Source organism: Amblyomma maculatum, chromosome 1 (genome assembly GCF_055883805.1).
Source record: "Amblyomma maculatum isolate TAMU_Amacu chromosome 1, ASM5588380v1, whole genome shotgun sequence".
NCBI lineage: Eukaryota > Metazoa > Arthropoda > Arachnida > Ixodida > Ixodidae > Amblyomma > Amblyomma maculatum.
This window is the reverse complement of record NC_139344.1, coordinates 182,757,845-182,782,810: the sequence shown is the minus strand read 5'-3', so window position 1 is coordinate 182,782,810 and position 24,966 is coordinate 182,757,845. Positions and strand designations below refer to the sequence as shown.

The 24,966-nt window shown below is 44.5% G+C and overlaps 1 protein-coding gene and 2 long non-coding RNA genes across 5 annotated transcripts; 2 read left to right on the top strand and 1 right to left on the bottom strand.

Annotated features, from left to right (window-relative positions):
• The first annotated feature begins 630 nt into the window (after positions 1–630).
• Positions 631–8,072, top strand: LOC146205067 (uncharacterized). Of its 3 annotated transcripts, XR_014704120.1 has the most exons (4): positions 631–760; positions 2,124–2,249; positions 2,701–2,867; positions 7,897–8,072. It is a non-coding gene; the product is annotated as an uncharacterized LOC146205067 (long non-coding RNA). The 3 variants fall into 3 exon arrangements; XR_014704119.1 differs by lacking the exon at positions 631–760 and having other exon boundaries at positions 768–2,249; XR_014704121.1 differs by lacking the exons at positions 631–760; positions 2,701–2,867 and having other exon boundaries at positions 768–2,249.
• Positions 8,073–19,613: 11,541 nt separating this feature from the next.
• Positions 19,614–24,589, top strand: LOC146205065 (uncharacterized). Its single transcript, XM_084605946.1, has 3 exons — positions 19,614–19,777; positions 22,675–22,801; positions 24,332–24,589. Exons 1-3 carry the CDS (start codon positions 19,761–19,763, stop codon positions 24,587–24,589), a joined length of 402 nt encoding a protein of 133 aa, XP_084462072.1. The 5' UTR covers positions 19,614–19,760.
• On the bottom strand, positions 19,780–20,794 carry LOC146205066 (uncharacterized). The gene is made up of 3 exons (XR_014704118.1): positions 20,618–20,794; positions 20,358–20,534; positions 19,780–20,258 (listed from the first exon to the last, which is right to left on the bottom strand). It is a non-coding gene; the product is annotated as an uncharacterized LOC146205066 (long non-coding RNA).
• Positions 24,590–24,966: the final 377 nt, after the last annotated feature.

Sequence of the window (24,966 nt, the reverse complement as noted above, 5' to 3'; positions counted from 1 at the left end):
ACCTATTCGCTCAACAGAAATTTTATGGATGCATAAAAGCAGCACAGGTATTGTGGCTTACCTCGCAGATCTTCGCGTTGCCATTCGCCGTCCATTCTTCACCCCAGACGGCCACTGACGTCCGACGGACAACCGAACTCGGCCGCAACTCGGCGGCCGATTTCGGACGTCCGCCGGAATTCCGGCGTACGTACGAAAGCGGATGGTCGAATCCGTTCGCCCAGCGGACAGCCGCCGTACGTCCGCCACTGGATTTGCTTTTACGCAGCTATGATATAGTTTGTAGTCGTCGTGCTCGTCTGAACTGTATAAATCAGTAATGCCGTCAAGTCTGCATTATATGATGCCAGAGCGAATCGATGCGATAGAAAGCGTTTCCATTAAACAGTTTTTTTTTATTTTCCGCATGTTTCATCGTTGAATTCTTCCATCAAAAATTTTTGATTAAAAGTGAAATGACCATTAAACATGTTTCTATCATGATGCTTCGGTGAAATTTTAATCAGTGGCTGAATAGACGCAGCAAGCTCAAAAAGAACGAAACCGAACCTATCCTCAAAAAAAAATCTGAAATGAGCCAATCCAATCCACCTGACAAGTTGAAGTTTAGTCATGGAAGATGGCTTCACTATAGCTTCACGTTTCCGTGTTCTGCATTTTCTGCGCAGTTACAAATACCTACGGCTGTAATGCACTGCTAGCATTGTTTTTGCTGTGGCTTGGTGCGGCTGGCACACTTTGTTCACCCGCCGATTCCAAAGTAATTATTTCACCGAACTTTTGTTTCTTAAGTGGAACTTTTCGATGCACCGATAGTGGTGAGCTTTTGGGTAAGGAAACAGCTCTGTACAGCAGCCGAACGGTCGAGTGTTTTAGGCGAGACTGACAGGATGGCTCCGCGCCGACTAACTAAAGTGCAGCCTCAAGTCTGAGGGCCATCTTTTCGGCATTACTGGACGCTGCGCCAGTAAGCCGCGCAACTTCTCTGTCTCTGATAAAGGAGTGCCTGCCCGAGCTTTAAAGGAGTTAATTTGTTAACCATGCGCAACGTGCTGAGTTGTAAAAACTATAAGAGAAAACTTTTGCACTCCTCGAGCCTATCGTGCGACATGCCTACACTTGTGAAAACGTCGCGAGATTTTTTTTTTTTTTTTAATGGACAGCCGCTGATCTTTCTCTCTCGAGCTTTACGGCAACTACAGTTTCTAGAAGGAACGGCTGTAGCTACTAAATAACTAAAGGTTTAGTACTCTCTTTCAGCTTTGACAAACCAGGACAGCACCTTGCGCATGTTGGTTATGCATGTGGGACCGAACCGCGCAGAACAACCGGACAAGGAGATGAGAGAAAAAAAAAAAAAAAAAGTCAGCACTTGTCTTCTTCTTGACTCGTTGTTCTGCGCTGTTCTGGCACGAATTTGACATGCCGCCGCCGCGATACAGTTGGGCTGTGAGCTCTGGTGCCTGCAACGCCTTCTTTTATGCAAAACAGGCATACTGGGAGGCCATGCAAGCCGCGGGCTCAAAAAAAAAAAAAAGTTGAGCAAAAGTGAGATGAAAACAAAATTGTTGTTGCTTTGTCCTTACAGATATTCAAAGGCTCCTCAGAACTTCACTGCATTATTGACAGCGAGATAATGCCAAAGCTACACTAGAGCCATGCAGCACCTTATAGTGCATGATACTGAGCTTATGTCTCGCACTGAAAGCTCTTACCATGTTCTTAGATTATCATATTAAAGTAGCTTTAAACCCATGCTTGTTAATACAGTGATAGCCATAAATTGAATCTAGGGCATCATGCTCACATACAAGGCTTCTGATAACCGCTGGTCACATGATGTGGGCTATAGCAGAAACCTGTACCTGGTCATCTTACAAGCATTTGTGCAATTGATGCTTTTAATGTGTTGTAAAAGTTATTGTGTTCTGTTTCTGTATGGGAATGCTTTCCTTATTGAAGGCAAACATTTGGCTTGCTACAGCAAAACCTCTACCTAGTCATCCTGAAAACAGCACCGCAGTTGGTGCTTTTAGTGTGTTGTAAAAGTATTTGTGTTCTGCTTCTGTATGGCAATGCTTTTCTCATTGAAGACTAGCATGAGGCTTCCAAAAATTTTTCAGATGCCATTTGCTGTAGCCGATTTCGTAGGCCAACAGGAAGCAGCACTTTGAACATGGAAAACTGTCATCCACGGGGGAAAAACAGCAACATCCCTTTGCATTCTCATTTCTTTGGTATGGCTAAATGTGAGTATTGTATCATTATCTATATTATTAATATTGAATCATGATTGTCTGTGTTGAAGTTGTTTGAGCGTGATGATTTTAAACACACAGGACATCCCTTCGACATTAAGGTTTTAGCTTGTTTACATGTAGGATGTAGAACTGGTTTCAACAAACTTTATGCAGCAAATTCTTTTTACATTGTCCACCATGTTACTTTTTGTCATTGGACCCAGTCGTCCACTCTTAGCTTGAATGGGAATGTGTGGCATGCAGTTTGCAAAATAGCAATGCATCCGTCACAGCCATGCATCAAGGCTAAGTGGCTTGTGCGTAGAGGGACCAGCCGCTCCAGCTTCACGTCATCTGCCTCTTTGCTCCGGTGTGCAGACGTGTATTGAGGCAAAGTGGTTTATGTGTAGAGAAACCAGGAGCTTGTTTGTCACATCTGGCTGTTTGTTACGGTGTACAGATGCGCATCGAGGCAAAATGGCTGATCTGTAGAGGGACCAGGAGCTGCTGCTTAACGTCCTTCGCCTCTTTACTACAGTGCACAGCCGTGCATTGATGCTAAGTGGCTTGTGCATGGAGGGCCCAGGAGCTGCAGCTTCACGTCTGCCTCTTCGCTCAGGTACGCAGGTGCGTATTGAGGCAAAATGGCTTATGCATAGAGGGACCAGGAACAGCTGTGTGGCGTAGTGTGTATATTTGCTATGGTGCGTATCGAAGTACAATGGGGGGCTCATGTGTAAAGGTACCATGAGGTGCAGCGTCATGTCGTCTGCCTCTTTACTATGGTGCGCAGGCATGCATCAAGGCAAAGTGGCTTATGCATATAAGGACCAGGAGCTGTTGCTTCACATCTGCTATGATGCGCAGCTGCGTATTGTGGGTGGTGGTGGAAAACATTTCCATGAGATACAAATACAGGAGGTTACTCACTAGCTGACCCTGAGGGGTCCTGTCCTGACAAAAACAAGGGGTCCCTAGTTTGGGACCCCAGTGGTGGTAGAGGGATTAGAGGCTGGTACTTCACGCTGTCTGCCTCTTCGCTACGGTGTGCAGCTGCGATGCATCTCAAAAAGTGCATGCCACGCACTCGCATGTTCAGCTTGAGTGGACGACTGTGTACCTGTTATAGCTTTGTTATTCATAGAATAAACCTAGGCCAAGTTGGATAAATTATAGCTCACCTCATATGTGGTCAGCAAAGAAAAGCCACTCCAGAAAATCTGATGCATTTACTGTCATAGGATTCTTATTCATATACATGCTACTGACAAGTCAGATTCTTCACCCTCAGAAATGCCAGAAAAATAACCAATGGTGCGTCTGCAATAGTCTAGCTTGCTCTTTCTCTGCAGACTTGAGTGAGATGTGTGTTCCATTGCTGTGGGTGGGACAGGTGTGAATCTTTGATTTTAAGCTTGCAACAAGTATGTTATTGTAGTTTAAAGGCAAAACGGTACTAATAATCGTAGCCCCCCGTGGCCTTTATCCCCTTTTAATAGTGTTGCTAGACACTGAATTATTAGTTTACTCTGCACTGTTTCTGTCTAGTTAATGTGCGGAGATGTACATATATTTATATGACTTGGAGTTGTCGACTTTGCACATAGAAACATTGTAGCGTTATCTGATGTGTTGCTTTCATTTCTTTAATGATTTCTGTAAGGGATCGGGGGGTATGCTAGGCACCATTATTAGTCTGCTCTTTTTGGGTCACCTGTTCAATGCCCAGCTGCGGCCGTCTCCCACTTGCCCTCGGACAGGAGGCGGAGAGACGCGCACAGAGAGGCAGCTACAGCAGCTACAGTGCTTAACGGAAACATAGGCAGAGAGGGAAAGAAGTCCCCTCTTCCGATGACTTTGCTGTCGCACTCGAAGACGCGGGGACAGGCAGTTTGTTCTCGTTGCTGTGTCATGTAGGGGGCTCATTTTTATTTAAGGAGCTTTACGAACAGTATACAACTAAGGGGTCCTTAGTACTAAGCGTACTAAGGGGTCCTTAGTACGCTGACTGGACCCATCACCCGGAGGCAGCACAGCTTTGAAACGAGCACCTCTTTTGGAAGAACTGCTTATCGTTCAAAGAAAAAACACTGTCAGGTTGAAGGGTGTAAGGCCCTCTTCCTTGTTGGGGAGCCCATAAAAGTGACAATTATTCAGTGCAGGCGCGCTGAGTGGGGTCTCGTTGAGGATTCCAACCCTGGATGTCAACAATGGTGGGAGATGGCGGCATTGGAAAAGGGCAAGTGTGTAACAGGGACGGTATGATGCGGAGCGGGAGGATGTGGGTTGGCTCTTCTGATGTGGTCCGCAATGGTGCTGACTCGGACGCCAATAATTGCCCTCTAAAAGGAGCCGCCAAGGATGCAAGCTTTGGGCAACAATGGTTGCGCACGTGGGACACCGTTTTGATGGGTTCTAATTTTTTTCTTCTTTTTTTTCCTAGGGGAGAGAGTTTGGCATGTGACCTAGTGAGCCAATCATTTCGAGGTCCATTCTCTAAATTCCGTTTGTTGTGAAACGAATTTGTTGTCCCTTTTGCATTGCTTCTATTAGGGAGAGGGTGAAGAACTTATGAAAGTGGAAAGACATGCCAAAATGTTTGTTAGCCAGTCATGTGTGAGTTCGTTGTCATCGGGGAGAAGAAATGTGGGCGGAGTCCCGAAGTTAATGAAACGGCCCCGCAGCCTGGAGAACTCGTTCTGAGCTAGATTTTGATCTCTTTCCTCTTCGGCATAGATCATGGTCATTGTTTCACCTGTTGTAAATACGTACATTCATGTATAAAATTTTCAGTTCATCTTCCTCTCCGTGTGCAAGTTGTTGTGGCCAGATGCAGTAAATTCACTATTTTCATTTCTATATAACGTGCCTTTCTGAAGATGGTGAGCTCTTTTGTCCAATCCTGTAAGAAAGCTGCAAAGCGCTCCTAAATCTTCCACAAAGCTGTGTGATATCTTTAATACTAACCGCGGCTTGGTGTCACCCAAAACATGTAATTGAGGTAGATTTCTTCTCCCCCCCCCTCTTTTTGTTCGTTCAAATGAGGACCAGCGGACACTAACTCTTGCTTTTGTAATGCCCTAGGCCCCGCCTTAAAGGGACACTAAAGACACCCAAAGATGCTATGAAATTCTAATAAACTGCATTTGGTGACACTGTCGCCGCATATCCGGCAGCAAAAAATCGAATAATAGCTGAGATATTGCGATAAGAAGTTGGGGTTTTTTCTTGTTCCCGCCGGTCGAATTCAAACTGCTGCTTCCAACTACGTAGTCGGGGTTCCACCTATGACGTAGGTGGAGACTCCGTGATTGCTGGCGCGCAGGCAGCGGTGCAGAAATGTATTTCTGGTGCTTCGTTATTTTTAGTTTTTACTTTTTACCCTAGGCCCTTTTTTCGCCGGGCGACGAGCGCAATATATCGACGCTCTCCTTGGCATGGGCGGCATGTATGCCCCTTTTGTTTACGACGCCTGCAAATAGCACGTTGAAGGTCTTGTTGACGCAGTATATGTTGGTCAGATGTGCCATGATTTAGTGAAGAATTGAATGATAATGCGTTTTTCCTTCGGTACTTAGCATATGTATGCTTTTCGTGGCGTACGTAGCTGCAGTCAAGCGGTCAGGTCGCAGTCGAAGCGGCAACGGCGGCGATATGTTGGCGCAGAAGTGTGAACGAAGGAGTGTGTCGGCGGTAGCGGATTTCGCTCGCTCGTGCCTCCGAATGCTCAAATGGGAACCATCAAGGCGCATCTGCTGCTCCAAGCTCGTAATTCAGGCGCTGCAGGTTCAAACAAACTATCCGAGTGCGCACGGAATGCCTGAGCCAAAACATAACCAAAACCGAAGTGGGCGCCTGTGGCGCCTCCAAGTATATTTTTGTATTGGCCTTGCAACGTTTACGTTGTCTTTTCGCCGTCGTTTACGTATGATAAAAGCGTGTTATCATGTTTGAAAAAAAACGTACTACCGCATTCAAACATTCAACGTAATTCGAATTTGTCAGCCTCCGGGATCCCTAGCGCGTCACGTGATTTGTAGTTGTGAGCCTCGGCCGTTTGGCTGTGGTGGCGATACCTGTATTTCTGTTATTCTTCTTTGCTACCTTATAACAGCTCTGTTTTCAGTAAGAGTGGTCTTTTTGTAATCAGGAACTGGCATTCTATCCATGCAAACCCACTTCCTTTCTCTCTTTAGTGTCCCTTTAAGGTAGTACTCCAATGTCAATACCATTCTTATAGCTGTGGCTGTCCAACAGCACTAATGTCTTTTATACACTTCTTTTACTAATCTCTTACCCAAGTGGTGGCTTATACTGCGGGGGCGAAAGTCTGGACAGTACGTCTGTAGATTTGGACTAGAATCGCGATGTAAACGAATTGTGACCTTATTCCTCTTGCACACATGAAAGAACTAACGTTCAACTTTCACATCGACAAGTATGGTCCGAGTTTCCTGGTCGATGTGAAAGTTATGTGCTTTGATTGCAGTTTGTGTAGTCCATACACTTGTCCCCGATATTACATAGGGGCAAATTAGGCGCCTTTACAGGGGCAGTTTCTTTGGCGCCCACTACCTTCCCCATAAAAAAGCTACAGTGTTTCTTGTGAACAGCTGGCTGCATTTATAAATACCATTATTTTTTTTGCAATTTGTTGTGCGTAGTTGAGAAATCCATGACATACATGCACAGCTGGTTGCCAGAATTATGCAACCATATTTCAGTAACTAACATCCATGCTGCATGCTGCCGGTAATACATCAGGAGCTTGTGGTTGTCAGCTTTTTGTGTTTTGTGTAACTATAAGCCTTGCTATTGTAATGTCACATATAGCGCTGTGGGTAAACAAATAACTTTACTTTTAACTCTTGTAGAAGCATGAACACTGCACAATCACTGCGGCGGGCTATGCTTCCACATTGGGCTTTAGCCACATGTCAAATGTCTATCTTTATTCTGCTGCAGCAGCTTGCATGTTGTCAGATAAGTTACTTCGTCGCAGCTGCTCTGAGGAGACGCTTTCTAGACGCTTGTAGCCTAGATGTTGATGTCGATATACCCCTGACACGCCCAGGGAATGTCTTCGGTAGAGGGTACATGGAAACCAGCGAAATGTGCAGTTTACAGAACAAAAAGGTAACAATTTTAAATGATGTTATTATTGATCACTTCTTTTCAGAGCAGGAACAATGATTTTAGAAATCTGCCTGTTAAACCGCTCAAAATGCAGGTTTCTGCCGCCAATGCGTACCTGTGTAATACTGCAATGCTCTGGCTGTGCTTTATGTTCATATACAGCATCCTTTATGCTTAGTTTCTCTGCATGGGCACTCCATGTCTGGGCATTGCTGAGGGCTCATAGCAGCAAGCATAACATGCCATGGTCAGAGTGGTATGTTCAAAGAGACGACATAAAAACATTAAAATACTGAATGCCAGGTTCTGGTCAAACTACGTTTGTATCTTTTGTTATTCTTCATGGGTTTTGCTGCAGTTATATGACCTTTCTATATAGTATGTGACAGTTCTGAATGGAGATGCATGCGTACAGTGCCATCTGGAAAAAGCAATTGAGAGAAACTGGCAGTTGCCCTTGGAGATGTGTAATCAAAGTTCAGCACAGATAACTTGAATTTCATTTTCCCTTCTATTGCAGGAGGAGCCCAGCCTGCTCTCTCCATCTTAGGCCTGAAAGACTAGCAACAGCTGATCGAGCAAATGCACAGGATAGTAACTGCTCCTGGAATCCCGGCCTGCGGAGGCCGCCCACACAGAACTCGATCATCTCGCTAATTCCGAAATATTAGGTTTCAATAAATACCTTTTCCTCCACCACCTCCCCAAGGGAAGAGCTGTCACGGCCAAGGATAATTAAAAAAAATTATTCAAGTAGATTCTTAATACTCCAGTTGGCCTGCATTTTACCATGCCATTCCTTAACATCAATATTTTTTTAGTGTAGACTATTTATGCATGCAGTTTTTGCAATAAAGGCAAAAAAATGCTTTTTTTACAACCTCGCATGCTGATATGCCTATGCACTTAGCATGTTTTCAGGAATGGTGCATTTGTGTAAAGCTCAGCTAGCATATGTGCCTCTTTGATGGAAGTTTTAATTGCACACTACTGTTCAGTGCTTTGTGTGTGAAAGTAAAGCAGACAACAGGAAACTTGAACCTGTTGCATATTCTATTGTCTGCTTTACTCTCACGACAAAGGCATTGAGCACTAGTATGTGACTGAAATTTCCATGGCACATGCTTGCTGAGCTTTACACGAATGTTATTGGCAAGTTTTTACACGAATAGTGGGCCCTGCAAGCATGTTCCGGGAAACGTCCGAATGTCCGCCTCCGGCTGCCCGTCGGACGTCCGTGGGACGCGATCCGGATCCACGAACGATAGTCCGACGGACGTCCGCTGTACGTATATCGAACATAACCGGACTTCCGTCGGATGTCCGAAAACGGACGTCCGTCGGTCGACCGTCGGACGTCTATGGCCGTCTGGGACGCTTCACTTTCGCCACCCATACATTACTCCGTCTCTTAACTCGTGGAAAACAAAATCTGGCTTCTCTTTTCTTTCTTTTTTGCTGAGCCAGCACAGAATGGAACCCAATTGGAGCCTGGCATGCTAGTTTTCGTGACTGAACACAGTACAATTGCCCAGCGCACAGCACAACCGCTTCGGACACTCCGCAGCAACTGCACGAAGCGACTTGCCCCAAGATGGTGAGCGCGGAGAATGCGGCGGCGCGGGTATAGTTCTCTAGGATATTGGGCTATAGTGCTCTAGAATATTGGGCAGTATGACGACCGGCGCCGGAGAGCGGGCCGCTTTTCCGATGACAAAAACCGACTACCGCGAGAGGGCGCGACGTGCAACAGGGGTGCCACGTTCGCCGCTCGGCGCGTAGCGGCCGCGGGATAGCGGGGGTACAGAGGAGGGGTGCGGTTCTCTTTGGAGCGATTTTCAGACGCTATGCAATTAGTGTGATAATTAATAAAGAGACGACTTATTCCAGGTGCTTAAATTGATCCCTGCCATTCTTTTACGTCTATCTGGAGACATCATGCACGCTTGGGTAGTCCTTCGGAGCAGCGCGCGATGTTTGAATCGCTATCTGAAATTCTCAACATTTCTTCCTGCGGACAGTTATAAATCGTCCAGATGAGCAATTTGTACTTAATGTTTGCACCGAAGCGTCGTATTTTGCACTCGTTTTTCCCGTAAGAGAATAAAGGCTACTGCTCAGGAGCGCTATTAACACGCGGAGAAAAACAGTGTACATGCGAATCAAAGCTTGTGCTTCGTATGGCCTCTTTAGGAACACTTATTTTTTACAAACCTTATTTACGAACACCTGCTTACATTTTGCAGCTTGCGCTTATTAATACATAACAACGTTTATCTTAAATCGTCAGTAATCTGTAATATATCTCTTTAATCGGTGTTCTTTATGTGCCCTAATCACCGCTTATATAAATTACAAATACAGTGTGCGAGCAAAACACATTTATTCACTACCGTACTAATTTAAAGCACTGTGGTATTTACCGGCAAAAAAAAAATAAACAAGGTATACGCGACTCAAGCATTTATTCTTTGTTCGTGATTAACATATACATATATCACGGACATTTGTTTGCGTGCCACTAACGAAAGGGTGAACCAGCTGTTTAGATGAAAAAAAAAATAAAGTACAGCTACGGCATTGCTTCAAATAAAATGTGAAAAATTAAACCTGTCACTTACGTAATACGTTCATAGTGAGCACTTGAGTGCGGACGCTTTACTGGCATCAAATGGTACAGAGCAAAGAAACAAAAATAAAAGCACTGATAATTGCGCGTCGAATTGGCAGGTATGATGCAGTTCTTGGCCCGTGCACCGAGAGAAAGCGGAAAATGCAAAAAAGATGACGAGCACCTAATACGAAAGCAATTAATATAATGCCGAAATCAAATGCGGACATATTGCGTGTTTATTCTTTGAGTGTGTGGTATGAAATATGAGTAATCGACTGGATATACTTGCAACTACTGCTTACCGGACTATATATAATCGGGCTACTTGCCGCGGGTGCTCTTTGCAGTACTAACCAGACTAATTGTTAGCAAGGTTGATATTACACGTGAAATACTTCCAAGGGAATTTAATTACTTTCCCTTTGGGGACTCTTGTCGTGATTCGCTTCGCAAAGAGCGAAGCCGCAAAATCACATTAAATTTTATTGATTCAAGTGCGAGCTTTTCTGGTGCTCCAAGTAGGTAAACTTTTTGAACCTTCACATTTTACAGGAAGTTTACAAAATGTGAAGTGCAAAGCAGTCGAAAAGGACCGTGCATCCGAGCCAAATTTTTGAGTATATTGGGACCTAGCTTCGAACCTATAGCGCTATTTTTGTTCGTGGTGAGAAATCGTGCCGGCCTCACAACCTCTCTTTCGCAGAAGGATGATCTAGCGGAAGCGAATTAAGCGTACGCTATAGCCTCTGCGTCCTCTATTTTCCGTCGTTATTTCTTTTTAAAAGGTATTCATTTTTTTTGTATGTACATAAACAGGACTATAGCGATCTTCTGGAGGCAATGACTTGCATATAACCGGTAGCTTGCGCACCCTAGAATGGAAACATTTTCTTGAACAATTAGATCATTGTTAAACTATAACGCATTGAGATTAAATGTCATAAGTATAGCGCACATTTCTGGGTATTTATAAAGCTACCCGTTACAACAATGTTTCAGCTTATGGAGAGCAAATAAAATGGTGTGTTCTTAGATTAGTGTACAGTTTCACAAATTGTTGTCTCCTAAATTTCGACGCTTATATCTTTATACGCGTTCGATTGCAGCCTGTTTGTCCACTGCTTTCCTCTTCCCGGGCCTTCATTTGGTTCTTATGCTCGGTTGTTTCCTCTTTTTTTATTGTTTTTAATATATCTCCATTTTTCTTCGTCGTGCGTTTGCCGTGCCGCACGAAAATTCTGAACCTTTGTTCACATTCGCGGTCGCTCTTTTCACGGCGCTGCGTGCCTTCCACCAACCCCTTTCTCCCTCCCTGGTAGGCGACACGTTTCTTTTTATTTTCCTGTGCAACATTTACCTCCCACTTCTTCCACCTTTCCCGACCAACTGTGTTCCGTTATTCAGTAGCCAGTTGGCGTGGTGTTCGTTTTTCATGTCCTTACTTTACTATATCTCTACCTCCATGCGGAGTAGTCCACATTTAATTCATATCCAACTGAATGCCGACTTCTCTTGTGGCTTCAGTGACGTACTGTAGTCGGCATAGTTGGCGTGAAAAACAACGGAATATACCATTTTGGACTGTTTTGATAATGGGGTTACTGTGACCAGTTTTAGTCAGCGCTCGAACGCACGTGTTGTATGTTTCACTTCTTCATACATCCTGCCTCCACACTGCCCTCTTTTCAAAACGACTACATTTCTGGACGTGAATTAGGTGCTTTAGGAATGCTAAAGCAAGCTGTACGGAGAGTGAAGCGTGCTGTGCGAGTCGTACGCCGGCCCTCTCCAAGCTGTTTTCTTCGGAGCCAACTCCTGTCATGTTACTTCCCCGAGGTGTTGCCGACGGCCAAAATGGAAAATAAATTAGGTGATTGCTAACAGTACTGAGCACCGTTAACCGGCATATTTGTAAAACCTTGTCGCGAACAGCTCGAGACGACGCACAAGTAAACAAGAACGTACAGTCCGCGCAGTATCCGCCCCGCCGCACAGCGCGCATACGCGGGTACCCGGATGGCTGACACACCAGTTGCTGGTGGCGCCCTCTGCGCTGGGGCGCCTCCGTCATCGCAAAAGCGGCCCCTCGCTCCCATGCATTTCGCCGCGCGGTCGACACACTGCCCAATCTTCAAGAGCACTATGTGACTGACGACCGGCGCCGGAGAGCGGGCCGCTTTTGCGATGACAGGAACCGACTCCCGCAAGAGGGAGCGACGTGCAACAGGGGTGCCACGTTCGCCGCTCGGCGCGTAGCGGCCGCGGGGATAGCGAGGGTACAGAGGAGGGGCGCGGTTCTTTTTGAAGCTATTTTGACACGTTACGCAAATGGTGCGATATTTAATAAAAGGGCTACTTATTACAAGTGCTTAAACTCATCCCTGCCATTCCGTTACGTTAATTTGGAGACGCCGTGCTCGCTTGGGCAGTCCTACGGAGCAGCGCGCGATGTTTGAATCACTATTTCAAACTCTTTCAACATTTCTTCCTGCGGACAGCCATAAATCGTCCAGATGATCTTGTACTTAATGTTTTCAACGATGCGTGGTGTTTTGCATTCGTTCTTCCAGTAAGGGAATAAAGGCTACTGCCGAGGAGCGATATTAACACGCGGAGAAAAAGCTTCGCCTTCAAGAGTGGAACGCGATAGCGTTATTGCACCTCGTCGAGAAAACTTACTAAACGCAAGGGTATTGGGGCATCCTCGCACCGGTACCCGCGCGGCCCGAAGGGGAGAAGCGGGTGAGCGAAGATAGTGATCTAAAGAAAGGAAAGACGCTTGATTCTACAACCTGTGAGGGTGCACGGCGAAACGTCAGGGGCGAGTGGCGCGCCACGTGTCAGGGCAGCGCCGCACATTGCGAGGAAGGGTTCTTCTGTGTTTGCCGCAAGATGGCTCTGCATGTGCGCAGAGCGCAGAAGAAATGTAGCGGAAACGTACTTCGCTACTCGTGTAACTGCGACTTCTGTAAGTAACATGCTCATAATTACCGATATACACTGCAGTATAACGTTCTACGGCATGTTTCTAAGGCAACAACGCATTCACTAGAAGCGCTTTTGTACCGCTTTCAAGCATCGAACTCGTGGCTGAGTGGTAGCGTCTCCGTCTCACACTCCGGAGACCCTGATTCGATTCCCACCCAGTCAATCTTGGAACTTGCTTTTTATTTATGAAGTGCATGCCGGGATTTATCGCTCACTGGACGCCGACGACACCGGCTTTTCTGCGACACGAGCTCCTTAACGCTACCGCGTTAAAACAGTATACATGCGAATCAAAGCTTGTGCTTCGTAATACCCTCCTTATACCCTCTTTACACGGCCGGCTTAACCGAGGTTACCGAACCTAACCACGGTTAACCGCCAATCGCGGTTAGCTGTGCTTACACAGCTCGCCGCCGTTCTCGGTTACGGCCGCCATGCCCATAAAGTACAACCGAAGCGACGTGGTGATCTGCGGAACGAAGCAGCATTTACAAATATTGTATTCATAATGTAGTTTCCGGAGTACCGTCCGGCAAGGCGTCAACAACGCGGTGAAGCCCCGCACGATGGCAGCACCTCATTGACCATCGTTGGCCCAAAATGTGTGACGTCATATATGACGTCACACATTTTGGGCCAATCAGCGTTTCCAGCCGAGCTACCCCTAAACGCTTGTGGGAGGAGGGGGCCAACACGGCAGCGTTTACGATGGTCAATGAGGTGCTGCCATCGTGCGGGGCTTCACCGCGTTGTTGACGCCTTGCCGGACGGTACTCCGGAAACTACATTATGAATACAATATTTGTAAATGCTGCTTCGTTCCGCAGATCACCGCGTCGCTTCGGTTGTACTTTATGGGCAATGGCGGCCGTAACCGAGAACGGCGGCGAGTTAACCGTGGTTAGGTTCGGTAACCTCGGTTAAGCCGACCGTGTAAAGAGGGTATAAGGAGGGTATTACGAAGCACAAGCTTTGATTCGCATGTATACTGTTTTAACGCGGTAGCGTTAAGGAGCTCGTGTCGCAGAAAAGCCGGTGTCGTCGGCGTCCAGTGAGCGATAAATCCCGGCATGCACTTCATAAATAAAAAGCAAGTTCCAAGATTTACTGGGTGGGAATCGAACCAGGGTCTCCGGAGTGTGAGACGGAGACGCTACCACTCAGCCATCTAGTCCTCCTGAAGTGAAGAGATTTCTTTATTCTACTGGGGGACCTCTCAAGATTTTAAGTATGTATTCTGAAGCTTACATCCTTCTACGACAAGCTGTCTGATAGAACACATTTCATCGAAATGCCTTGGCTGAGGAGACACCTCAAATTAAAGTGGCAAGCATTGGACTCGAAGAGGCCAACAGTTGGGCAGCATTGGAGTTCCCCAGATTGAGATTTTCTAGAGCCTCTCCCCAGCCTGCAACTATTCCTAATATATGAGTGTCTGTTGTATCCTGTGAGAGGAGGAGGTTGTGTCCTGTGAGGAAGAGGACCTATGATGGGTCAGTGCATGCTTTCAGATCTTGCATTATCATCTCTTGTAGGTGAGCTGGCAAAATACATTGATTTTGACAAACCAAGTAGCAGCTTTGAAGCTTTAATTAAAGACTGGAAAATAAAAATGTTGGCATGTCGGGGTTTTCTTTTTTTTTTTGCTTTATGCTCTTTAGATCAATACCAGCTTTCAAAACAAGATTTATAATATCTGAAATTAGTTGCTCAAAGCAAGATGACTTCAGTGTTTCCCACTTTTTGTACACAAGCGATTTCTATAATTGATCGAGGGGTATGCTTATTTCATTTGTGCGGCAGGATTAATTATGCACTTGTCCCTCTGCAAAATTTGATTTTACAGCATAGTTGTTGAAGGCCTCAATTATGACTGCTTGTTTGTTTTTGTAACTTCAGTTCTCTTCTGTGTGTTCGAGTTGTCCTTTCACTATTAGCATGCTTACTTCTCAAATGGCATTTCACGCCCATATTTGCATGTGAACGCTCGTCTAACATTCTAGCTGGTTCGTATTTACTTTATCCTTTGTCACTGTGGCTGATGTAATTGCAGTAGTCTTGTGCATGTTCAAAGTTTTCAACAGTTCTTATGAAGAGTTTGTGGAAGCATAAAAAATATGAACTGCAATACAGCACATTGGCCAGTTCTCAAGGCTTTTGCTGGCACTGCGCTATGCCTGATGTAAACAAAATTGTTCACAATGGCACCGTGTTATAATCCTGGTAGCATCTGCCAGTTTGCCACTTTTTAGTTACTGTGCATGTTACCAAGTATTTCTACATGCTCAAAGTTTGCAATTCTTGTGGTTTTTATATGCCCTTTTATTTGAGTGGTCCCAGTCTAGAAATTCATCTGTCAAAAACCTCTACTTAGTTCTTCACAAATGCACCTTTCTTAAGAAAAGAAAAAATATGACATATGCCCCTCGTAATATAGCTTATTATCAGTTGTGGGGTATGCTTGTTACGTTAAGAAATGAATGAAAAAAAATGCCTCGGCTTGCACCATGTTGTGCGATACGAAAAACGAACTTCCCCAATCGAAGAAAGCCTTAATGACAAAGTAGTTGATGGTATTGCGCTCAGGTGTGTTCATGAAGAAGGGGGGGGGGGTTGTCGCAGACCTACGGATGTCGCAGACCTACGTCATTGGGGGTTAGAAATGGAGTGCTTTCATGGGATACAGAGGAATGAATACAACCGGTCATGGAGACTGCAAACATGCGCCTTATCTGCACTTGTGCCCTCGTTTTTGTGTTCTTTCTGAGTTGTAAACCATCAACAGGTAGCAAGGCTCGCATGCAACGGGTACCTTATACGCATGAACGTTGATCCCAGTTGAATTCCAGTTGGGGATCCATTGTTATCCAACTGGTGTGAACTGGAAGTTTGTTCCTTAAACCATTTACATTAGGATTTTTGCCTGGGTTGTTTCAAAGTAATGTAGAAATGCTGTCAGCATTGTTCAAGTTACTGCCTATGAAGCAACAGTTTTACAAAAAAACAATGGTTGTGAGCCGCCTCATGCATTTATTTTTTCGTTTTGAAAATGTTTCAAGCTACAATAATTGCCATGTAACTTTGCATAAAAGAAGCTATAGCTTTTTACAGGAATGGTTTTAGAGTGTGCTAAAGAAAGAAAGTGTAAAGAAAGATGGAATAGTGACATATGTGGCTTCTTTTATGCATGATGTTTGTGTGCCGCACATGAAGTGAAAAGATATCTCTGTTGGTTAACGGCTTTGCACTCGGTGGATTAGTCATGCAGTGTTGCATGACAGACCGCCGAAGGTCCAATACATCCTACAAAAGACTAAAAATGAGAAAACATGACGATGAAGTTGAAGGCCCATGATCTGCCAGGAAACAATGGGGTGGCTCTGAGAAGGACTTTTATATTGACAGAAGTAAGGATGGCAGTCCTCTGCTTTGTGGCTCTTCACTTCGCAGTGACAACACTGGTGTATACTGCACTAACACCTATTGTAGTTTTGACCATGCTGTCAGTTATTCTGAGAGCTGCGGCGGTGAGCGTCAGCGAGTGCTCCAAGTTTCAAGTGTTCGTGCGGGGAAATTAAGAGCAAACAAAGAGACAAACACAAGAGAGGAGACAAGACAACGCACTACTGGCAACTGTCTTGTCTCCTCTCTTGTGTTTGTCTCTTTGTTTGCGCTTACTTTCCCCGTACGATCATGAACCAACTAGCCCAGCAACAAGTTCTACTTCAGTTTCAAGTGCTCATTTGTAAAAGATGTGTTCTAGATCCTGCTAAAGAGTCTTGTATTATCCAATTGAGTTTCCAGAATTTACACTTTCTCTAGAAGCCCTCATTCCATTTAGGCATCTTTTCATTCTTTCCAATTAGAATTTTCAGTTCTAATTGAATTTCCATAATCAAATGTCTTCCAGTTTCCAGATGACCTCCCAGCTGGAATAAGTACTTAGTCCCAACTGCATAGTTTCAACTCTCTGTAAAGAAGCAATTTATTTTTATTATGGGCTGCTAAGTTATGGTCATCTTACGGGTTAGAATTGATATTCCCAATGAACATCCAAACTGAATGGACAATTGTTATGCATGGTGAAACTGGAATTCAAACTACATTTCAATGATGCATTGTGTGTGTGCTGGCTAAGATGTTAAAGGAAGCTGGTGCATTTCACTCCCTAGTAAAAATACATCCAAACATATTAGATTTCAATAGGCTTTGCAGTTAAAAATTTTGCAACTAATTTCAAAGTCCAATTTGGAGTCAATGATTTCAATTCAAGCATATTAGATAGTCTCGAGAGCTAAATTAAATGTTTCAGAGAGCAACTCATGCACTTAGGTCCTGGACCCAGTTACAAAGGAGCAGCAGATGTTAGCTGCAGAGTAGGATAAAAAATTTTACACATTATTTAAAAAAGAGTGCAAGAATTAGAGGCCGTATGTCTAGAAGATCTATTAATGCGAAAGTATTACTTCGCTATGTTTATTTATTTATTTATTGTAAGTACCTACAGCGCCCATGAGGCATTATTGTAGGGGGGATACAACTACATACAATAACACATGCAAAGAGGATATAAGGAAACTTGTTAGCAAGGTAACACAACACACTGATAGAACACTAAATGAATTCTCAAGTAGTATAAGTGATAACATAAAATACATTAACACAGCGCTGGCAAACGCACAGATTTCACAGATTTCTGTCTGCAGACCGCGTCCGCACACCGCATCCGCAGAACGTGTCTGCAAAATCATGTCCGCAGCAGTTGTGAGTAATTGAGAAGTGGTGGAGGTTAATGAGTGGTGTCAATCGATGGAGGGTGATGTAATGTTGCAGCAGCATCCGTTCTTTTGCATTGCTCGAATGTAGATTCTGCAGTGCTCTTTAACTTTGCAACATTTCTGATTTTACAACCCTAAAAAGTGTATTCATAGCTGTTTTCACAATTTCAGGAATACCTGTTTAAGTTCATTCAGTGAGACCATTAGATTGTGTTTTATTGATTGCAGGTTGCACCAAGTGTGAAAGTGCGCGAGAAACCAGAGGTTGGAGTTTTGAGTTAAAAACGGAGTGGCCCTAAATTGCAGCAGTGCCATCGAGTAAAGAAAGCTTTTACTGTCCTGCTAAGAAAAATAGGAAACATGCAACAAGTGGCATTCATAGTTAAAGATAATTATACTGTATTCTGCACGGAGGTGTCATGTCGTAAACCGGCAGTCAATATCGGTTATGTGTGAAACACTCATTCAATTTACTGAGAATTATCATTTTATTGATATTTGCTCTTGTGGTGCTTGCCCACATAAAACTGCAATACCTTATCTGTGGGGACTTGCATAATTAAAGGCAAGGACAGTACCACATCAAGGTAAAGCTCACTCATTGAAGAAATTTTTTTTTATTTGCAGTGTTGTTTATCTGAATTTCCTATCTCAAATGAAAAAAATTCACACTTATGCGAGTTTCTACAAGGTCTATATTTTTATTACAGATCGGTAGCCATCTCTTACATCATTTTCTTATTTGAGACTCAAAACAAAATAGTTTTTCTGTGTTTATTTTTTCATGAAATTGGACCAGACAAACGATATTTCAAGTAAATAATTTCAATGTAAAACAGTCTCATTGAGATCAAAGCCAGTAATAAACACACTATTATCAGCATACACGATGAGCTGAACACTGTTGTCAATATGAATTGTCATTTATGTACAAATTCAGCAAAAGTGTGCCTAATACTCTTCATTGAGGTACTAAACAAAATATATAAAGGATGATTTGTTTTTGTTACTGTTCATCTGATTACTTGAATGGGACTTGATTCAATTATTTCAATACCTTTCCGAGTGCTGGTAATTAAAAAAATATCTCTACGAACGTGTGCTCCATGCTCTAGCAGATTTCATAGTTCCCCGATAGAATATTGAGCTTTTATATTAGCATTGCATGACATGTTAATTGGATGTGAAGCATGTTTGATGTTCACGAATGCATTCCATTTCCATAATTTCGACTCCCTTAATTGTACGAAATGTTGGCACAGAGCTGAAGTGTCGCCATTGAATTGGACTCCAAATTGTTGACTGGGGGCCGATATCGAAGTTGGAAATGGTCATTTTCGATTTTGATTTGGCCTCAACTGTTTTGTTAAACTTGGACCAAAGCCATACTGCCGCGGTGCAATCCATCGCTACGTACGTACGTGGTTCGGCTAGAGCAGCTCTTTAGACACAGTGACGGACAGAGACCATATGTCATTGCAATGACAATTTTTATTTAAGAAACTGCCAACAAAAGTGAACTGAAAACATGGCAACCGCTCACCCCATACATGGTTACTATACAAAGGCACACTGCACTTGAACCTTGTCTAGGACGCCTAGCGCGTAGAATGCTTTCGTAAAAAAAAACACGGCGTTGTACACAACATCGAATCCAGGTGCGTACACCTCTGCCTTTTCCCGTGATCTCGAGTTAAGTGATCCTTGGATGGCGACTATAACCTTCGAGTCACTGCAGCACTGGAGAGAACGACGCTGGCCACGTGCTAGCTGCAGCAGCTGTGGAATGCATGAGGTAAGTGAGAATTAGGCAGTACAGTACTTTATGAAGCAATATTCAAGACGATTATGCAGTTATATAAAATGTCGATACTTCCATTAACATCGCTGAACAAAGCCGCACCACACTGTTAACCCTGTTTTATAGGCTTAGTTAGCGTTCGTCGCGGCAGCAGAGTGACGCTTGCCACGTGTTCTGCAGCTGCTGCACGAAGACTCGGAAGAATGCGTGAGGGAAGCAGGTAAGCACTGTAGCACTTTATTAAATCAAATTTGACACGATTATGCATGCCTGTATTTACGTATAGCCTGGTAAAGAGGCGTAGCGCGCAAGTTATTTTGGTGGCCGCGGCGATTGATACGAAGCCACGTGCAACGTAGAGGGAAGAGGTGTACGGGATGTGCAGGTCTGCGGTCCGCCAGGAAACATTGGGGCGGCCCTGAAAAGGGCCGTTTGGATGCGCAGCGACGTGACGGCGTGGCGAACACAACGCCCTGCACTCGTCCGTGGCCCTTTGCCGTGCACCGTCAACAGTGGTGCACTACGTCGTACACAGTGCCTGGTTATATGCTGCCCTGGATGCTGTAGCGATGCTTCCACTGTAGACATTTACGAGGGTTGCCGCGATGATCTTGGAGAGCTGATCGATGCCGCGATCCCTGACATGGGCTGCTGCGTACAAAGAAAATCCTCGGCCTCTTCGCAGCATACAGGAAACGGTGCTGTAAAAGAGTAGAAAAAAGTTGCATTATGAACATAGCGATTTGATGAATGCGCAAAATATTACAAAACTTTCGACAAAGAAATCTGCGTTCTTGTACCTCAATCAGGGTTGAGAATGCGCACGGCAGACGTGCGCCTCAGCATAGCAGTCAGGCAGCGGTTAGTTGCCGACGGCGGATGTTTTCGTGGACGTTTCCATTGCTGTGGCCGATTTTTTTTTTTTTTTTGAACACGAGGAGCGCCCATGCCACGAGCTGCTGCTGCTGCACGAGGTCCTGGAAGCACGTAGGGAGAGACAAGCGACACAGCACTTATGAATAAGCAAAATGCAAGACAATTTTGCGCAATTTATACTTACCTTGACGGTGCTTGCGATCTCCCGCAGGTCGACGCCATTATCAACGTCATTCCGCCCAACGTAAAGCACGGATCGGCGTGCCGAAAGCGCATTCACGTAAACGCGCAGGCCCGCCATCGTCGAGCACCTCGGTGACCGAACGCACCGGTGCCATGCAGCAGCGAGATCCACGAACCGAATGCCGGAATCGCGCGCGTTGCCAGAGCGCGGGGCACCTAGCGATTCCCTAGAGCGTCTAGGGACGAAAAAAAAAACAAGCAAACCCAGTTTTTTGACTACGTCACGTCCGGTTAAGCCTCGCGCTCGACGCAAAAAACGTCACGCCAGGCCGCGGCGTGTGCACCAATCAGCGTTTCCAGCCGAGCTACCCCTAAACGCTTCTCTCCTTCCGCAGACCGTTCGCGAACACGGCGGCAGTGCTGCCAATTTAGCTACTTTGTAGCTAGATTTAGCTACTTTTGGACTCAACTAGCTACCAATAAACTTGGTTTAGCTACGAGTAGCTGTTTTAGCTCCCTTCTTCGAAATCTAGCTACAAATCTAGCTTAAATCTGGCTAAATTTCGGAAAATTACTATTCTGGCGTGAAAAATCTTCCCACAGACGCTAGACATGATAAAACTGACGTCTAAAACCCCTCAATAAACTAAAAGTAGCGTCAACATGTGAAGTTTGCCGCCCGCCTCCTCTCCTGCGCTCTCCTTCGTCGTTCGACCCTCTCATTGGCCGAGCGCCGTCACGTGCGCGCGCTTTTTTTTTTTTTTTTGCTGGGCGTGCAGCTTCCTCCTTTCCAGCGGGGCGGGCGGCGCGCGCGCGGCACATATCGCCGTGTGTTTTGCTGCCACGCGGACTGCTACTAATACCCTTGTCACACGTGCAGTCTAACCATGGTTAAGCTTGACCGCGGTTAAGGCTAACCGCAGTTACGGACATTCACACGATAAACCTAACCGTAGTTATTTTGCTAACCATGGTTACCGCAAACTGAGGTTGGCCACCTCAGTCAGGACCACTAACTGACAAAATGGCGGCCCCCATGTCCTACGCAAGTAGCTCAGCTAGCTCCGAAACGTGCTCCCAAAAGCGTATTAACTGGTCTGTGGCTGCCACAGAGGCGTTAATACGAATTTGGGAGGACAATTTGAGCGGACTGCGCTCAAACACGCGTAACGCACGTATATACCGCGTTATGGCGGAAGAGCTGAACTTGGGCTTGCCGGCGGGTGAAGGCCCGTATACGCCAAAGCAAGTTCGACAAAAACTGGAAAATTTGAACAAGCAGTACCGGTGAGTAGCATGCTCCCTTCCTAGTGAAGAAACGATGAATTCTGTCGCACTTTGTGTAATGTGTAGGCACAGGCGCGAGCGAGGACCGTCGCACTGTTGTCACTAGTGTTAGGCCTTGCCTGCTGTCTCTGCACCGCGCTGACGCGTTGAAAACAGCGGAAGACACGCAGCTTTTTCTAGACTAGGTTTTCATGAATATACAGCGTCATTATCCCTGCGCGATCATTTATAGGCATGTGTATGCTTCATTGCTTTATCGGCAGCCGCTTCGGTTAGCTCGATATTAGTACGCGAGCGGCAAGCTACGAGCGCGGTGCCCTCGCAGCCACAGATCCAGACGACGAGAACACGGCGCCGCGCTTGTCGCCGTAGTTTTCGCATATATGGAGTTGTTTTTCAAATTGCGTGGGCGGTACATTTTCAGGTTACTCCATCAGTGCGCGATAAAACTATTGTCCATTTCACGTACAGTATAGGTGTAATTTTACGGATTCTGCCATTTCCCTCTTGTAAATATTTACGTAGTCTTTGGCAGGTAAGAAAATTCATATAAAAAAAAAACAGAGGTCCTGATCTATTTCAGAGTGCTTAATGTGTTAATGACATTGTGCTAATTGTTCCTGCATCGCCACACTATTGTTTTGCATTTCCTGAACCTTTTCTGTCCGTGGCTCTTTGTTTTCACGATTTTGCTTCTCATAAAAGTATCAACACTGCAGATGTACATAATTGCATGCTGCAAAATTTCATTCAAGAAACTTTTCTGTGCAGAAAGCTGAGACGTTGCGGCACCACAACAGGTGCCAAGGGCATCGAATGGCCCTTTTACTGGACCCTGCATTCATTTCTTGGCTCACTGCCAATCAATGACAAGGACCTCATTGAAGAAAGTTTGGAGGTAATCGGATGTTTTCATTAGAATTCTAGCACTATTCATTGTGCAGCTAATGCTGTAAACTAGATTTTCGTGCATAATAAGCACGTATTCTTCTCAGCATGCCATACCATTTTTCATGTGTTATGCAGATTATTTAAAGCAAAATGAGGGGCTCGTTATTACAGAGTTTAAAGGAGCTGACAGTCTACGCGTCCAAAGCATACGTTGGGGATTTTTTTTTTGTTTATGTTTGGTTGTTGGCATTTGGCAAGAGTGTCTTATGGTGATTATCGGGACAACGAATATTAAATAAAAAGTGGAAGGAAAAACAACCTTCCGCTTTTCATTTAAAATTATTTATCCCGATATCACCATAAGACTAATTCTTGTCAAATACCAACAACCAAAGATAAAAAAAAAAGAAAATCCCCAACATTTGCCTTGGACTCGTAGACTGTAAACATTTTTCATGTGATGTCACAGTACCATGCTGAAAATGATTGAAACAGTATACTGTGCCTGTGAACATGTTTTTTTCTTTTGGAATTTGTTGTATGTATCCAATGATGACCTGCAAGGTGGCAGGGCAAGCTGAAACTGGTTAAATTCATACTTAAGCATGACTGCTATATATTTCTTTTAAATAAAGAACCATAGTTTATGAAAGGATGATGTGAAAGGTGAAGGCCCAACAACTTGCTACTCTAAATGCACACCTAAATAAAGTATGTACCAAGACCTCCTGAGCACTGCGAAGCCAAAGATGCAATATGTACAGTGCCACTCTTGAAGAAAAGAGCCTGGTCTAGAAATATGAAAAAGTTATCTCGGGCTCGCTCACTGCCTGCAATTTTTCTATGCTAGAATGAATTTAGTGACTTTCAGCAAAGTTTATATTTAATAGGTAGTCATTCTGATCCACCATTTTCCTTGTGTACACATAATTTGCAAATGCTTAATTTCAGAAGCATATGTGACAGGAAAAGTTTTTCTAGATTTTTACCCGCAAAGTGAAAACCAATCAAGTGACTTTCAAAATAAAATAGGCGACCTATCACGCCATAGTCACATCTTGTACAGGCCAATGCCAACTGTCAAGAATGATTTCTTGAAAACATCTTTTTCATCGAGAACCAATAATGAATGGAACATGCTACCAAACTCCGCCGTCAAATCGCAATCACCTAGTACATGTTTAGATAAGCTACATAGTGTTTTATTTTGTTTTATTTATATGGCAGAGTTTTGTTTTGCATAAATAGTGAATAGACTTCAGCGTTGTTTTCAATGCTTATTTTCTTATGTTGTTGCCTTTTGTTCCAGGTTTGAATGTTGTGCCATTTAAACAGCCTATGCTCAGGGTTGACTATATGAATAAAGGAAATGAAATGAGGGATGCTGCTTGCCTGCTAGCTTTCACGTGTCGAATTTTGCTGTACTTTGATGTCAAGTATTTTGTTTGACATATATATTCCCAAAGGTTGGTGTCGCAGATGGCATGAAGTACAGCTTGCTTTGATATTACAAGCTTTGTCTTTTTGCCACACACAGGTCGCAATAATTGACCAAGCACCTGAAGATGCTGAGGTGGTATCTTGCTACCGGAGTGATACTGACGTACAGGCTACGAGCAGTGGCTCAGGTATTGAAACCCCTGCAGCAGTGGCTGGACCATCATACACGAGCAGCAGCAGCAACATCACAAAAGCGAGCAGGAAAAGACCTGCTGCCTCAGTGCTAAACAGCCTGCTGACACTGCACCAGCAGAGGAACGTGCGGCCAAGGCAGCCTCTGACAGCCACGAGCTGAAAAAACAGCCCATCGAGCTGCAGAAAGACTCAAACAAAATGCAGAACAATATGATGGAAATGATGAAAGCATATTTTGCTTCCAAACAGAATGCTGAATAAATTTTTCTGGAATCATCGCCTTCATGTGGTAAATGAAACAGTATATCAGCTGCAGTGTTCAGAAAGGCAATCCGAGAACCTCTGTGTCAATGCAGAATGTTATGAATCTTATTTTGCCTAAAATGTCAGTTTTGTTAAGTGTCTCCCTATACACTAAACATGATACTGTTAACTAGAACACAAGGTAAGTACAATGAAGATAGAAACTGAGCTAGTTAGCAGTTTTCCTCCTAACTACCTGAAATGATGAACTGTAAAGCACATGTTAAAATCTAA

Excerpts from the sequence above, each read along its gene's own strand:
- LOC146205065 (XM_084605946.1), top strand. Across the intron at positions 22,802-24,331 it reads TCATTGAAGAAAGTTTGGAG|GTCGCAATAATTGACCAAGC; the intron begins GTAATCGGATGT and ends TGCCACACACAG.